Source organism: Theropithecus gelada, chromosome 14 (genome assembly GCF_003255815.1).
Source record: "Theropithecus gelada isolate Dixy chromosome 14, Tgel_1.0, whole genome shotgun sequence".
Lineage (NCBI taxonomy): Eukaryota > Metazoa > Chordata > Mammalia > Primates > Cercopithecidae > Theropithecus > Theropithecus gelada.
Window position 1 is genome coordinate 64,970,349 of NC_037682.1, and position 17,016 is coordinate 64,987,364.

The following is a 17,016-nucleotide window of genomic DNA, read 5'->3' on the forward strand; positions in this document are numbered from 1 at the left end:
TGAAGAAGCCAGCAGGGAGAGAGGGATTATAAGGATACACAAGAAAACTTTGGGGGCTTACAGATGTGTTCATTATCCTGCTTGTGATGCTAGTTTCACAGGTATGTATTCATGCCAAAATTTCTCAAATTATAAATTGTGTGGCTTATTGTGTATCAATTACATAACAATAAAGCTATTTTTTAAGTCAGTATAGGAGATTCCTTGAGTAGGAGTCAGGGCAGTAAAAGTAGGGAACAAGAGGAATTTCTGGGATGCTGTTAATGTGTTTCTTGACCTGGGTGCTAGTTATATGGATGTGTTTGCTTTGAAAATTCCTGAAGCTACATAATTATGACCTGTACACTTCTCTGTATGTATATGTCAATTTTGTTAAAGCTTATTAAAAAGAAAATGAGATACTACTATATACTCATCAAAATGTCAGTCTTTTTAATTTTAGAGAATACTAAACTTTAGCAAAGATATGAAGCAACTGGAACTCTCATACATTGCTGGTGAGAATGTAAACTGGTACAGTCACTTTGGAAAACTGGCTGTATCTACTAAAGTAGAACATACCACATGCCCAATGACCCAGCAGTTCTACTCCTAGACATATACCAAAGAGAGATATGTTCATATGTCCACCTAAAGACATGTATAAAACCTTTGCTTAGAAGCCCTAGTCAAAACTCATACAAAACAAAAACAATAGGAATTTTCTTCATCAGTATAAATCGTGATATATTCATTCAGTGGACACGATAAAGTAAAGAAGAATGAACTACTACTACATGCAACAACATGCATGAAGCTTAAAAGCTGAATACTGAATGAAAGAAATCAGACACAGAAGGGTACATATTCTATGACGCCACTTAAGTTCAAAAATCAGAAATCCAAAAAATAACAACTATTCTGATAAAAAAAAAAAAAAAGTACCGGTTGCCATTGAAAGGTATGAATATTAACTGCTTCTGGGGCCCTGATAATGTTCTTGGGGGATAGGGGATTGTTCTTTTTTACAGACAAGGTCTCACTCTGTCACTGAGTCTGGAGTGCAGTGGTGCGATCACAGCTCACTGCACCCTTGAAATCCTGGACTCAAGTGATCCTCCTGCTTCAGTCTCCAAGTAGTTAGGACTACAGGCATGCACCACCTCACCTGGCTAATTTTTTTTTATTTTTTAGAGATGGGGTCTCACTATGTTGTCCAGGCTGGTCTGAAACTTCTGGTCTAAAGTGATCAATCTGCTCTGGCCTCACCAAGTGTTGGGATTACAGGCAAAGCTACTGCGCCTGGCCTGCTGGTAATGTTCTATATCTTAATCTGGATAACAGTTACATGAGTGTGTTCACAAAAATTTATCAGTGTACTAAGGACTTCTCCATCTTACTACAAATAGGCTATATTTCAACTTTTTAAAATTTATCTCCCAAAATTTTAACTCTACACTAAGCCAAAAGAGGTAAGAGAAATAAATAATTTTTTTTTTCTTTTTTTTTTGAGACAGTCTTGCTCTGTTGCCCAGGCTGGACTGCGGTGGTGCCATCTCGGCTCACTGAAACCTCCGCCTTCCGTTTCAAGTGATTCTCCTGCCTCAGCCTCCCGAGTAGCTGGGACTATAGGCACCCATCACCACGCCCAGCTAATTTTTTTTGTATTTTTAGTAGAGGCAGAGTTTCACCATGTTGGCCAGACTGGTCTCGAACTCCTGACCTCGTGATCCGCCCACCTCAGCCTCCCAAAGTGCTGGGATTACAGGTGTGAGCCACTGCGCCTGGTCTAGAAGTAAATAATTTAAATAATGCAACTGTCCTCTCTGACCACATCCTGCCCTCATACAGGAAATGCAAATAAGCCTGAAATAATCAATGCATACTGGCAAAATCTACAGAAAGAATATGTTAATTATTTCAGAGGTTTCTCTACTATCGACCAGAAGTAAAAACAATGTTTACATAACCAAAGAAAGAGGATAGAAATATCTGTGTCTATATACTCAGGAAATAAGTTGAAAATTAATTGGGAAAACATTAAAGGGTAAGAACTGAGAAGGATCATCTAAAGGGCAAATGTGATAAGTAACAAAAACAGGCAGTAAACTGGCTCTCTATAAATGCGCTTGATTGTCCCAAGCAGAGACACACTGGAGCATTTTAATTTCTGCATATGATTACTTTATAAAAATTTTTTAATGCATTATTAGATACCTTACATAGTTTACATACATTATTATATAGGATTGTATAAACAAAACCAGCTATACTCTATGTGAGAGACATTTAAATAAATTTTTCAGCCAGGCGCGGTAGCTCATGCCTCTAATTCCCAGTGCTCTGAGAGGCCGAGACAGGAGAATAACTTGAACCCAAGAGTTCGAGACCAGCCTGGGCAACAAAGTAAGACCCTTTCCCTACAAAATAAAAATACTAGATGGGCATGGTGGCACGCATCTGTAGTCCCAGCCACTCAGGAGGCTGAGGCAGGAGGATCACATGATCCCAGGAGTTCAAGATTACACTAAGCTATGATTGTAACACTGCATTCCAGTCTGGGTGATAAAGCAAGACTCTGTGTCAAAAAAAAAAGAAAGAAAGGAAAATTTTCAAGGGTAAATTTGACTTTGACCACTCTGTAAAATGTAATTCCACTGTACCTGCATACATACATATTTACACACAGATACATAGCATAAATATCTATGTGCATATATGTATTTGACCAAAAAAAAAAAGAGCAAGTTTAAATATATCATTTAGAGTTACAAAAGTAACAAAGGTACTAAAACAGTGCCACGATTATATTGAAAAGAGTAGGCTGGAGAGGAATGGCATAGTAAGTTTCTCATTTATTATAGGTAATCACGTGATAATGTTTAGAATTGATAAAGAGTCAGTTATAAGCATATTATTTAAAGATATAGAGGCTGGGTATGGTAATTCCAGCACTTTGGGAGGCTGAGGTGGGCGGATCACCTGAGGTCAGGAGTGTAAAACCACCCTGGACAACATGGTGAAACTCTGTCTCTACTAAAAAGACAAAAATTAGCCAGGTGTGATGCAGGCACCCATAATCCCAGCTGAGGCAGGAGAATCGCTTGAACCCAGGAGGCGGAAGTTGCAGTGAGCCAAGATTGTACCACTGCACTCCGGTTTTTCCTAGGTGACAGAGCAAGAAGACTCCATCTCAAAAAAGAAAAAAAAAAAAAAAAACTTTAAATCTTGTTACAGAAGACTATATCATATAAAAGTTTTGATTTTCTATTAAAATTTTTAAAGTACATCATAGACTTTTTTTCTTTCTTTTTATTTATTTATTTTTAGACAGGGTTTCACTCCCATCGCCTAGGCTGGAGTGCAATGGCACTATCTCAGCTCACTGCAATCTCCAGCTCCAGGGCTCGAGCAATTCTCCTGCCTCAGCCTCCCTAGTAGCTGGGATTACAACCATGTGCCACCGCACTTGGCTAAAATAGCGTATCATAGACTTTCATCTCAAATTTATAAATATATATGTAGTGTATGTTTACATGTATGAGAGTGTATTTGTAAAGGGCATCATAACTGTTGCTATTTCACAGGTTTGAGAGGATCAAACCAGATAACATACATAAAATACAGCATGGTACAAAGGATTCAATAAATGTCAGCTATCATTACTAGTATTTATTATACAGGCATAGAAAAAGCATTCAATACTGAGTGCAGTGACTCACGCCTGTAATCTCAGCACTCTGGGAGGCCGAGGTGGGTGGATCACCTGAGGTCAGGAGTTCGAGACCAGCCTGGCCAACATGGCAAAACCCCGTCTCTATTAAAAATACAAAAATCGGCTGGGTGCAGTGGCTCATGCCTGTAATCCCAGCACTTTGGGAGGCCGAGGCAGGCAGATCACACAGTCAAGAGATTGAGACCATCCTGGCCAACATGGTAAAACCCTGTCTCTACTAAAAATACAAAAAAATTAGCTGGGCGTGGTGATGTGTGCCTGTAATCTCAGCTACTCAGGAGGCTGAGGCAGGAGAATCGCTTGAACCTGGGAGGCAGAAGTTGCAGTGAGCCGAGATCGCGGCACTGCACTTCAGCCTGAACGAAAGAGTGAGACTCCATCTCAAAAAAAAAATAAAGAAAGAAAGAAAAAGCATTCAACAGAAATATTAAAACTGATGCTATTCATTATGTAAAGCACTTGATACATAATAAGCACTCAACAACTACTGATTGAACCAATGAACTAATTAGTTCCGTCTAGCTTTCAAGGAATAGGTGATTTTCTTCTAAGATTATCAAATCAAAAATAAAGGCAGACAGCTACCAAATTAACTATAATGAAATTAGAATTTTATTTAAAAATCTGACAAAGCCTAAAAGAGTCATGCCCCAATCTCTCATTATTTATAATGAGAATAACAATAGTAGCAGCAATAGTGGTTACCATGTAGAAAATTTACTCTATGTTAATTTTTCCTTTTAACAATCTCCCATATTTTAAAATTTTTGCTACAAAGACAACTTTTACAATTTGCAGAAGTAAGTAACAATTTTAGAATACTACCCCACAGATAAAGTAATTGTTTAAAGGGTCAAAATTTCCAAATTGTATTAAATTATCTTTGTACATGAAAGAGTAGTTATTAATTCTTACCCAACCACAAAATGATATATCAACATAATTTTTTCTTGTCACATTTAGTAATCTGGACTGCACTAAAGGTCTAAGTAAAATTAAAGAAGGAAATGCTTCAATTTTCCTAGGAAAAGCTCCATGTCATCCACTGAAAGCATTATTACTCTTTATCAACACAGTCATAATGAGAACCAAATGCCTGATGAAAAATTAACCTTCCATAAACTGCAGAGAATGGGGCATATAAAGAAGAATAAATCAACATACTTGTAAAAAGTATCATTATTCATACTTGTAAATACTTTACAAATATTATAAATAATACCTCCTCCAGGTTTACAACCTTCTTTATAACGATTCAAACAGAGCAAAGTGGGGGATCAAAGTGAGAGAGAAGTAACAAGAAAAGGGCTGGGCACAGTGGCTCATGCCTATAATCCCAACACTTTGGGAGGCCAAGACGGGCGGATCACGAGGCCAAGAGATTGAGACTGTTCTGGCCAACATGGTGAAACCCCATCTCTACTAAAAATACAAAAATTAGCTGGGCGTGGTGGCACATGCCTGTAGTCCCAGCTACTCAGGAGGCCGAGGCAGGAGAATTGCTTGAACCTGCGAGGTGGAGGTTGCAGTGAGCCAAGATCGCGCCACTGCACTCTAGCCTGGCGACAGAGCGAGACTCCATCTCAGAAAAAAAAAAAAAAAAAAACAAGAAAGAAATAACAAGAAAAGGAAGGCATAGGGATACTATGGCTTGTCTCCAACAACTATTTCTGTCCTTAAGCCACGGAAAATAAGTATACCTAGAATGGGACCTCCAATTCCAAGCTTACCTGTGCATACTCTCTTTCAATAGCAGCCTTCTTCTGACTGAATGTCCTAAAAATACAAAGAAAAATTAATTATCAGAAGGATAACTTAATAATTTCATGTAAATCTATCAACACACCTTCAAATAGTGCCTGGTAAGATATGTGAGGGAAAGGTCAATATTTTATTCATTTTTATGTCCTTAGGAATACTGCTAACAGCATGGTCTCTACAGTCAGAGGATCTACATTCAAACCCCAGCTCTACCACCAACTAGCTGTATGACCTTGGCCAAGTCACTTCACTTCTCTGTTCCTCAGTTTCCTCCTTGCTAAAATGGGGATAATAACAGTACTCACCTCATAAGGATATTATAAAATTTACTTACTTGAAATACATAAAGCACTCAAAATAGTGCCTACCACATGGTAAAATCTATATAAATGTTGGCTACTGTTACAAGAATAGCTACTATATATTAGGCACTAAAGATGTTTACTGGACTTAACCAATGTAAGAGGGAACTAATGAAAACAAGGTGAAAATCAAATTTGATTGGCTTCTGAATATGAAAAATGCTCAAAATGGTGGAATGATGAGAGCATACTTTCCATACATGTATTATATTTCAAAGATTCTAAAGTACACCCTTTTCTTTTTTTTTGTTTTGTTTTGTTTTGTTTTGTTTTTTTAGAGACAGGGTCTTATTCTATTGCCTAGGCTGGAGTGCAGCAGTGAATGAGGTCCTAGCTCACTGCAGCCTTTAATTCCTGGCTCAAGAGATCTTCCCACCTCTGCCTCCGAAGTGGCTGGGACTACAGGTGCACACCACCACATCTGGCTAATTTTTAAATACTTCTTGTAGAGATGGAGCCTTGTTATGTTTCCCAGACTGGTCTTGAACTCCTGGCCTCAAAGCAATACTCCTGCCTTGGCCTCCCAAAGCACTGGGATTATTGGCATGAGTCAATGCACTTAGCCAGTACATCCTTTACCTATATTAACATTTATGATACTGGAATGCATCTTTTAATGATGATTGGCAGTATTTTCCTCTATCTTAATGGTATATAAAATAACAGTGTACCTTACAAACATAAGCATTGTAGAGTCAACAAAATGTGGTACTATTAACAATTTACCTTGAATATCCTGAGTTTAAAGACTTTACCAGTATGTGCCAGGAATCGGTGCTCTTAAAATCACTGCACCAGTGCAAAGACATGAGAGTAAGAAGTAGGGAAAAAAAAAAAAAGGAAAGCACTGAAATAAAGAAAAAGGCAAGAAACCAAAATTCTCACCTTAGAAATCATTTAAATTCACCAAAAGACTTGATTTCTTATATAAAAATATAACCGTTTAAGATCTTATATTTGTTTTGAATAAATAACTAATTTCTTAATTTCAAAATAACAAAAGGAAGAAGTCTCATTTTAAACATAAAGATTCATGCTTATTCAAGGGTGCTTCAAATGGCCAACACAATAAAACGAAGACTATATTATCTTTTTAAATGTTTATTTTTTTAAAAAAAAGTCTCCAGTGGATTCAAGGTTAAAAAATGAGAGAGGATTCTGGGAAGATGGCAGCTTAGTCAACACCAGGAATCTGACTCCCAGGCTAGGTAACAATTGCACTGGCAGAATGAATCATGTAACCATTTTGGAACTAGGAGTCATGAAGGCTTGCAACATCCAGGGGAAGCCTTGGATGATAAATTATGATTAATTTTGGCCAATTTCAGCCCTTAGCACAGTGGTAGCCACCACCTCCCACCCCTAAAACCATGGCAGGCAATCATGCATATGTTTCTGGAGCAGCTTGCAAATAGCTACCACAGGGAGGGTGGGCAAAAAAGACCCTGACCTTAAAATATTGGGGCTCTGTGCTCTGACCTCAGATTACCACTTCTGATCATGGAGGTGCAGAAAGAGAGGGGGTGACCACTGTTGTTGCATTTCCCTCAGCATTGATGCAAGTTCCTCTCCTTCTCACTGAAGTGACTTTCGGAGGATTTAAAGAACTGACGCCGTTTCCTTCTCCCTTAGTTTTTCTCTTTTTCCCCTTTTGAGAGCCAGATCTTGAAGACATTCTAAAGCAACCACATTTAAGGGAGAAATTGGAAAGTCACCACAGAAGCCCACGGGAAGGTGCAGGTTCACAAAAGATTTCAGAATACCTGATTTTAACACCTCAGGTACAGCTCAGTACAGACCACCTAAAACATTTAAAAACTTTTTAGCTATCAAAATAAAAAAAAAAAAAATCCCTGGGCAAGGAGGGGAATCTGATTTGCAGAATTACCACAATTCTGGTATTCTGGTTCAAGAATACCATTTTTGATGTTTGGAAAAAAAAAAAAAAATTAGAGCAGAGTTACCACATTATTACATTCAAATCTCCACTTTTCAACAAAAATCACAAGGCATGCTAAGAAGGAGAGAAGTATGGCCCATTCAAAGGGAAAAATAAGCCAATACAAATTGTCCCTGAAAAAGAATTGATGGCAGATCTACTAAACAAAGATACTAAAACAATGGTTTTAAAAATGTTCAAAGAATTAAAGGTCAAAATGGTAAAACTAAAGAAAACTATGTGTGGGCAAATTGTAAATATGAAAAGAAAGCAGTGCTATGGGGGAAATTTATAGCTTCAAATACCTACATTATTTTACAAGATGAGGCTGGGCGCAGTGACTCACGCCTGTAATCCCAGCATTTTGAGAGATAGAGGTGGGTGGATCACTTGAGGCCAGGAGTTGGAGACAGGCTTGGCCAACATGGCAAAACTCCGTCTTTACTCAAAATACAAAAATTAGCCGGGCAAGTGGCGCATGCCTATAGTCCCAGCTACTCAGGAGGCTAAGACAGAAGAATTGCTTGAGCCCAGGAGGCAGGGGTTTCAGTGAGCCAAGAGAGCACCACTGCACTCCAGCCTGGGCAAGAGAGCAAGACTCCATCTCAAAACAAACAAACAAAAAAACACAAAAGATCAATCTCAAATCAACAACCTAACTTTACAACTTAAGGAACTAGAAAAAGAACAAATTAAACCCCAAGTGAGCAGAAAGAAGGAAATATTAATAAGAAAGATTAGAAAAGAGATAAACGAAGACAGTAGAAAAATAATACAGAAAATCAATGAAACCAAAAGTTGGTTCTTCAGAAAGACCAACAAAATTGACAAACTTTACCTAGATGGACTTATAGAAAAAAAGGGAAAACACTAATTACCAAAATCAGAAATGAAATAAACACTACTACTGTTCTATAGAAGTAAAAAGATTGTAAGAGTATTATAAGCAACTGTACACCAGCAAATTAGATAACCTAAATGAAAACAGGGAAGTAATCCAAGTGTCCAAGAAATGAATGGATAAATACAATGTGTTATATACAATGAAATACTATTCAGCTTTAAAAAGGAAGACAAATCTGATATATGCTACAATATGGATGAACCTTAAGAATATTATGCAAAGTGAAGTAAGTAAATCAAAACAACACAAATATTGTATGATTCCAATTATATAAAGTCCTACAGTTAACTGTAAAACAGCCTCAGGCAGTAAAAGGCATTGTATCATAGGAGATGACAGCTCCATGCATGGTACTGCCCCTGAAGACCTCCCATGGGACAAGATGTGAAGGCAGAAGACAATAATATTGATGATTCTATGTAGGCCTTGGTTAACGTATATGTGTCTTTATTTTTGACAAAAAAATTTTTAAAGTACAAAAAAATAAAAATTTGTAAAACTAGTCAAAAGCTTATAAAGATATAAAGAAAATATTTTTATATAGTTGTACAATGTGTTTTAAGCTAAGTGTTATTTCAAAAGTCAAAAAGCTTTTTTTTAATTTACAAGTTTATAAAGTAAAAAAGTTATAGTAAGCTAAGGTTAATTTATTTATTACTGAAGAAAGAAAAGTTTTTGGGTCGGGCATGGTGGCTCACCCTGTAATCCTAGCACTTTAGGAGGCCAAGGCAGGTGGATCACTTGAGGTCAGGAGTTCGAGACCAGCCTGGCCAACATGGTGAAACCCCGTCTCTACTAAAAATACAAAATTTAGCCAGGCATGGTGGCACATGCCTGTAGTCCCAGCTACTCGTAAGGCTGAGGCAGGAGAATTGCTTGAATCCACTGCAGAGGTTTCAGTGGGCCAAGATCGCGCCTCTGCACTCCAGCCTGGGCAACAGAGTGAGGCTTTGTCTCAAAAAAAAAAAAAAAAAAAGTATTTAAAATAAATTTAGTGCAGCCTAAAGTGTACAGTGTAACAAATAAATAGTCTACAGCAGTGTACATTAGTTTCCTAGGCCTTTACATTCACATGCCACTCACTGACTCACCCAGAGCAACTTCCAGTCTCATAAGCTCCATTCATGGCAAGTGCCCTACACAGTAATACCATTTTTCATCTTTTTCCGTCTGTCTCCCAGGCTGGAGTGCAGTGGCGCAATCACAGCTTACTCTAACTTTGAACTCCGGTGCCCAAGTTATCCTCTCACCTCAGCCTCCTAAGTAGCTAGGACTACAGGCACATGCCACCAGGTGTGGCTAATTGTTGTTATTGTTCCATTTCTTGCTATGTTCCCTAGGCTGGTCCTGAATTCCTGGCCTCAAGCAATCCTCCTGCCTTGTCCTCTCAAAGTGCTAGGATTACAGGCATGAGCCACACTGCCCAGCCCATTTTTTAATCTTTCATACCATATTTTTGTTGTATCTTTCTTATAGTTAGATATGTTTCGATATATAAATACTTACCATTGTGTTACAGCTGCCTGTGGTATTCAGTACAGTAACATGCTGTTCAGATTTGTAGCCCAGGAGCAATAGGCTACAAGTGTACTCCATGATGTTCACACAATGACAAAATTGCCTAACAATGCACTTCTTAGAATGTATCCCCATCATCAAGCAATGCATGATTGTATATATACATATGTGTGTGTGTGCGTGTGTGTGTGTATACTAAAATAGTAATGAAAGTGTTCTCTGGGTCATGGTATTACAGGCTTTCTTTACTTTCTTCTTTTGCTTTCCATAATTTCTGGTGTTGTAGTAAACATATAATGCTTGAAAAAATAAAGTCCTTTATTCAAAAAAATGCAAATTCATAAACATGTACACATACTTTTTTTACACTCATGTTGTTTTTCTATAGTTGGACTAAGAACAGGAAACAACAGGTGCTGGAGAGGATGTGGAGAAATAGGAACACTTTTACACTGTTGGTGGGACTGTAAACTAGTTCAACCATGTGGAAGACAGTGTGGCAATTCCTCAAGGATCTAGAACTAGAAATACCATTTGACCCAGCCATCCCATTACTGGGTATATATCCAAACGATTATAAATCATGCTGCTATAAAGACACATGTACACGTATGTTTACTGCAGCACTATTCACAATAGCAAAGACTTGGAACCAACCCAAATGCCCATTAAGGATAGACTGGATTAAGAAAATGTGGCACATAAACACCATGGAATACTACACAGCCATAAAAAAGGATGAGTTCACGTCCTTTGTACAGACACGGATGAAGCTGGAAACCATCATTCTCAGCAAACTATCCTAAGGACAGAAAACCAAACACCGCATGTTCTCACTCATAGATGGGAATTGAACAATGAGAATACTTGGACACAGGAAGGTGAACGTCACACACTGGGGCCTGTCGGGGGTGGGGGGAGAGGGGAGGGATAGCATTAGGAGATATATCTAATGTAAATGACGAGTTAATGGGTGCAGCACACCAACATGGCACATGTATGCATATGTAACAAACCTGCACATTGTGCACATGTACCCTAGAACTTAAAGTATTATAATAAATAAATAAATGAAAAAAAATTGGACTAAGAAATTATGACCAGCACTACCAAATGTTATCTCGCTACCCACTACAAATACCCGAGCAAACGACACTAATTAAAATGAACTAGCTCACATTTTTACCATTTAAACATTTTTTAAAAATCTAAAAATCCTACCTATATATTGTAGATGATTGGATTTTTTGTATCTCACAAAAGACAAAAGGAAATATGTAAATTATGTATTTATTACCCTTTTAAGTTTATACATAACTCATTTTAAAATAAGGACATTTAAAATAAGTCCACAAGAAAAAGGAATAGCTTCTGTACCCTTGATGTGCATATCAACTAATTTAAATATTCTCAGTAGCATTTTTAGTTTTAGTAAAAAGTTACTTGTCTACCAACTAATTTCCTGTTTTAAAGCAAAAAAACAAATCTGGGATACCAACTACTCAAAATTCACATAACATATATTTGGAAATCTATTCATTATAATGTATCATTATATATCAAGAGAGCACAGCAAAAGAAACCTGATAATCTCCATATAAGATGAAAAGGCATTTGCTAAAATTCTGAATCAATGTCTCATAAAACTTTTAAAAAATATTAATGGGTGCTATAACAAAACAAACAATAACAAGTATTGGCAAGTATGTGAAGAAATCAGAACTCTCATACAGTGCTAGTGGAAATGTAAATGGTGCAGGTTCTGTGGAAAACAGTCTGGGAATTCCCAAACTGGTTAAACACATCATTAGCATATGATTCAACAATTCTATTCCTAGGTGTCTATCCAGGAAAACTTAAAACACATGTCCACACAAAAACTGGTAAATAAATGTTCACCGCAGCATTATTCATAATATCCAAACAGTGCAAACAACCCTCATGTCCATCAACTGATGAATGTATAAACAAGATGTGATATATTTATATAATGGAATGTTATTCAGCCATAAGAAGGAATGAAGCACTGACACATGCTACAATATGGATGAACCTCAATAACATAAGTGAAAGAAAACGGATGCAAAAGGCCAAATATTTTAGAATTTCATTTATACAAAGTGTCTACAATGAGCAAGTCCAGAGAGACAAAAAGTAAATTAGTGATTGCCAAGGCCTGGGAGATTGAGAAAAACTTTGCCATTAATCCAAAAGTACAGTATTTTTCTTTAACTGGATAAACATTTTCATACAGAAAAATGAGCATGTAAAAAGAGCCACAAAAATTCTGAGAAAGAGTAATATTAAAAAAAAAAAAAAAAGCCTACCCTTACCAAATGTTAAAAATTTTAAAGTGACAGTAATTAAAATAGCTTGGTAAAGGAACATAAGTAGACAGAGTAATAAAACATAAGTTAGGAATCAGGAATATATCTAAATGTATCTAGAAATTTAGTAACTGAAAATTCTGAGGGAAAAAAAGATGCATTATCAGTAAATTGTGTTGGGATAACTTGATAGAAAGATCTAATGTTAAGTAAACAAAAAATGTACAGAATAATGTATACTATCTTTTCAAATAAAAACGTTTACACATATATATATGGTAATTATAATACTTCTCAATTACAGCATTTCCTCATGTGAAAATCCATCCTGTGCAAAAATGCCTACTCTGGTTCCCTTAGAAATCACTGTGACAGAACTCCCTAAAATATTACACATAAGACTAGCCTAACAAGGGCTCCACATGAAGAAACTGGCAGCAGCAGTAGAAGAAAGACCTTCTACTACATTCCTGTTTGTACTATTTGAATGTAAACTATGTGCATATGTATAATGCATATTTTTATTGAGATGAAATTCACATAATATACAATCAACTGTTTTAAAGTGAACAACTCAGTGACATTTAGTGCATTCACAAATGTTGTACAACCACTACCATCTCTCCCTAATTTCAAACTTTTTCATCACCCCAGAACACTCCAGACCCATTAAATAATCACACTTCATTCCCCTTTCTTCTCCTCCCTTGTCAACTACTAATCTAATTTCTTGTCTCTACAAATTTGCCTATTCTGGGTATTTCATATGAAAGAAATTATATGTGACCTTTTGTGTCTGACTTCATTCACTTAGCATACATTTGTAAGGTTTATACAAGTTGTAGTATATATCAATACTTCATTTCTTTTTATGGTTGAATAATGTTCCATTTTATGGGTATACCACAATTTGTTTATTCATTCATTTATTGATAGACATTTGGGTTTCCACATCTTGAGTATTATGGATAAAAATGCTGCTATCCACATTCATGTATAAATCTGTATGTAAAGATACATTTTTAGGCCAGGCGCACTGGCTCACACCTGTAATCTCAGCACTTCGGGAGGCCAAGGCAGGCAGATCACTTGAGGTCAGGAGTTTGAGACCAGCCTGGCCAACATGGTGAAACCCCATCTCTACTAAAAATACAAAAAAAAAAAAAAAAAATTAGCCAGGTGTAGTGGCAGTTGCCTGTAATCCCAGCTACACGGGAGGCTAAGGCAGGAGAATCACTTGAACCCGGGAGGTGGAGGTTGCAGTGAGCCAAGATCGTGCCACTGCACTCCAGCCTGGGCCACACAGCAAGACTCCATCTCAAAAAAAAAAAAAAAAAGAAAAGAAAAGAAAAGAAAAGAAAAGAAAGCAAATACCACTTTCAGGCAGACTTATAGAATGTCAAACCACATTCACACGTTATGCCCCAGCTAAGTTTCTTAAAAGGACCAGTAGGCTCATGATTTCACGTTCTAGCAAATGTGGTCTTTTCCACTTGGAATTTCTTCCCCTGTTACTTGGCCTAACTCTTCCTCATTCTTTAAAACCTAGCTGAGGCTGGGCGTGGGGGCTCACACCTGTAATCCCAGCACTTAGGGAGGCCAAGGCAGGTGGATGACTTGAGATCAGGAGTTCGTGACCAGCCTGGTCAGCATGGTGAAACCCCATCTCTACTAAAAATACAAAAAATTAGCCGGGCGTGGTGGTGTGCACCTGTAATCCCAGCTACTCAGGAGGCTGAGGCAGGAGAATGGTTTGAACCTGGGAAGCGGAGGTTGCAGAGAGCTGAAATTGTGTCACTGCACTCCAGCCTGAGCGACAGACTCAGTCTCAAAAAAACAAACAAAAACAAAACAAAAAAACCTAGCTGAAAATATGATCTCATCTGAGAAGCCCTCCTGAATTCCACTTGTGATCCAGATATACCTCCTCTGAGATCCTCCAGCATCTTCTTTTTTAGAGGTAGGGTCTTGCTCCATCACTAAGGCTGGAGTGTAGTGGTGCAACCATAGCTCACAGCAGACTCTAACACATGAGATGAAGTCATCCTCCCTCCTTAGCCTCCCAAATAGCTGGGACTACAGGTGCACATCACCACACCTGGCTAATTTTTTAAAATTTTTTTGTAGAGATGGGGTCTTGCTATGTTGCTGAGGCTGATCTCAAACTTCTGGCTTCCAGTGATTCTTCCGCCTCAGCTTCCCAAAGTGCTAGGATTACAGGTGTGAGCCACCACACCTGGCTGATGAATGTTAAGAATAAAGATAGGACTGGGTGCGGTGGCTCGTGCCTGTAATCCCAACACTTTGGGAGGCTGAGTCAGGCGGACAACCTGAGGTCAGGAGTTCAAGCCCAGTCTGACCAACATGGCAAAACCCTGTTTCTACTAAAAATACAAAAATTAGCCAGGTGTGGTGGCGCACATCTGTAATCCCAGCTACCCGGGAGGCTGAGGCAAGAGAATCACTTGAACCCCGGAGGCAAAAGTTGCAATGAACCAAGACTGCACCAATGAACTCCAGCCTGGGCTAGAGAGCGAGACTCTGTCTCCCCGCACCAAAAAAAAAAAAAAAAGAAAGAATAAACAAATCTACCAGAATGGTAAAAATTAGACTGAACTATAGCAATAAGGATAAAGGGCAATGAAACTCTAATATGTTGTTAGTGGGAATGTAAAATGGTACAACCACTTGGGGAAAAGTCTGGTCTTACATTAAACTTACAATTATTTTGATATAACAATTCCAATACTAGTTATATACCAAGGGAAATGAAAACATTTCCACAAAAACACTTGTACAAAAATATTTATACCATCTTTAGTCATAAATAGCCAAAAACAGTCCAGTTGTCCATCAATGGGATCATGGATAAACAGTAACATATTTATTCTTAAATGGAGTAAAGCTCAGTAACAAAAACAAATAAACAAGATGACCACTTCATTTTTGCTACGATACTTTTATAAATGACACTGCTTAAATATACCTAATATTAGTATATAAAAATATTTTTAGCATGGGCAGCAAACTTGTGTAAGGGAACTAGTGCTTTCATTACCAGCAAATTGATAATTGTTTCATAAAGAAATCTCTTAATTTTGTTCTGGAATACAGTGGCTGTTTGTAAAGGTATTATTACAGTAAATATTGCAATAGCACTAAAATGATGACCTGAGAATACAAACAAAAAATTTTTTTTAACAAGACAAGCAGAACAAACAACTGAAGCCATGTAAGTCTGGCAGAAAGCAAATTATTTGGCTCCTAATAAAAAATATTACTTCTCTAACATCCATTGAATATCTTCTGGATTTCATGTATTCTACTAAATATGCACTGAGAATATAAAGATGAATGAAACACAGACCGTGCTCTCAAGGTATTCATTTGAATACAGTATAAACAGATGACGCCAAGGCCCACAAATGCTATAGTTACAGAATGAAAACTAGAAGTCTTCTTATTTCACATTAATTAGGTGATCTTGAGCAAGTTAACTTTCCTGACTGTGCTTCAGTTTCCTATCAATAATATGGTAATAAAAAGAAAACCTACCTCATAGGATTATTATGAGTATTAATTAAGTACATATTTATAAAGGACTTGGGGTAAACTTGGCACACAGCAAATGCTATTAAAAATATTTGCTAAAGAAGTGACAATATCACATTCCACAGCTTATAAATATGAAATCTAATTCAGTTTTAACATTTTCAGCAAATGAATGTGCAAAACACTAACAAAAAATACATTTTAAGTCCTTCTCGTCTTAAATAACAAAGAAAAGTCAGAATCTCCCCACTCCTCCAGTCAGAAATCACCCAAAAGAAACAAAGAGAGTAAGAAACATAACTGGAAATATGATCTCCAATAAAACTAGGAAACATATGTATGGACATATAAGGGAATGATATGCCAAAAGGAGAGACAATCTGGAACAAGAGTGGAAAGGTAAGGCACAAGGCTCCAAAACTCAAAGTGGGAATACCTTCCTACAAGCATACTTCCTGAGGTATTAAACTTAAATTCTGCATTTGCAACAACAAAAGCAGGGAACGTGGGCTGGCAGAGGAAGCTTTCCTGTTCATAGTTTGAAGAAGTAGAGGAGACAGAACTAAATAAGGAATTCCACAAACAAGCCACGCTGGCAGAAACTGAGTTGCTGGTGTGGCAAAAAGATAGTGAGAGAGCCTACACTATGAACAGCCTGCAGCAGCAATCTTCACTGACTGGCTGAGGATAAATTAAAAATAAAAAATTTAATTATGCACTAAACCTGCTCACAAAGAAAACTGCTGTAAATTTGAAAGACACAACCCTGAGCTACCAATATCTAATATCCTAAAGTGTTATAGGAAAAAAAAAAAAAACTTCTCATTCAAAAATAAACCACCATAAAGGAAGCAGGAACGAGATATCTAAACAAATGTAAAATTTTTAAGAGAAGAAAAAAACAGAACAGGAAAAACACGGTAGTGAAAGGACACTCA

The 17,016-nt window shown here is 37.3% G+C and overlaps 1 protein-coding gene across 4 annotated transcripts in view; it reads right to left on the bottom strand.

The window, feature by feature from the left end:
* FCHSD2 (FCH and double SH3 domains 2) overlaps positions 1-17,016 on the bottom strand; it is a 318,379-nt gene that overhangs the window by 249,348 nt on the left and 52,015 nt on the right. For all 4 annotated transcript variants that reach the window (XM_025355582.1, XM_025355581.1, XM_025355580.1 and 1 more), the window contains one exon: positions 5,446-5,491. Coding sequence is in view for 2 of the 4 variants with exons in the window: in XM_025355581.1 (XP_025211366.1) it covers positions 5,446-5,491 (46 nt within the window). In the remaining 2 variants the exon portion in view is untranslated. The remainder of the gene's footprint in view (positions 1-5,445; positions 5,492-17,016) is intronic.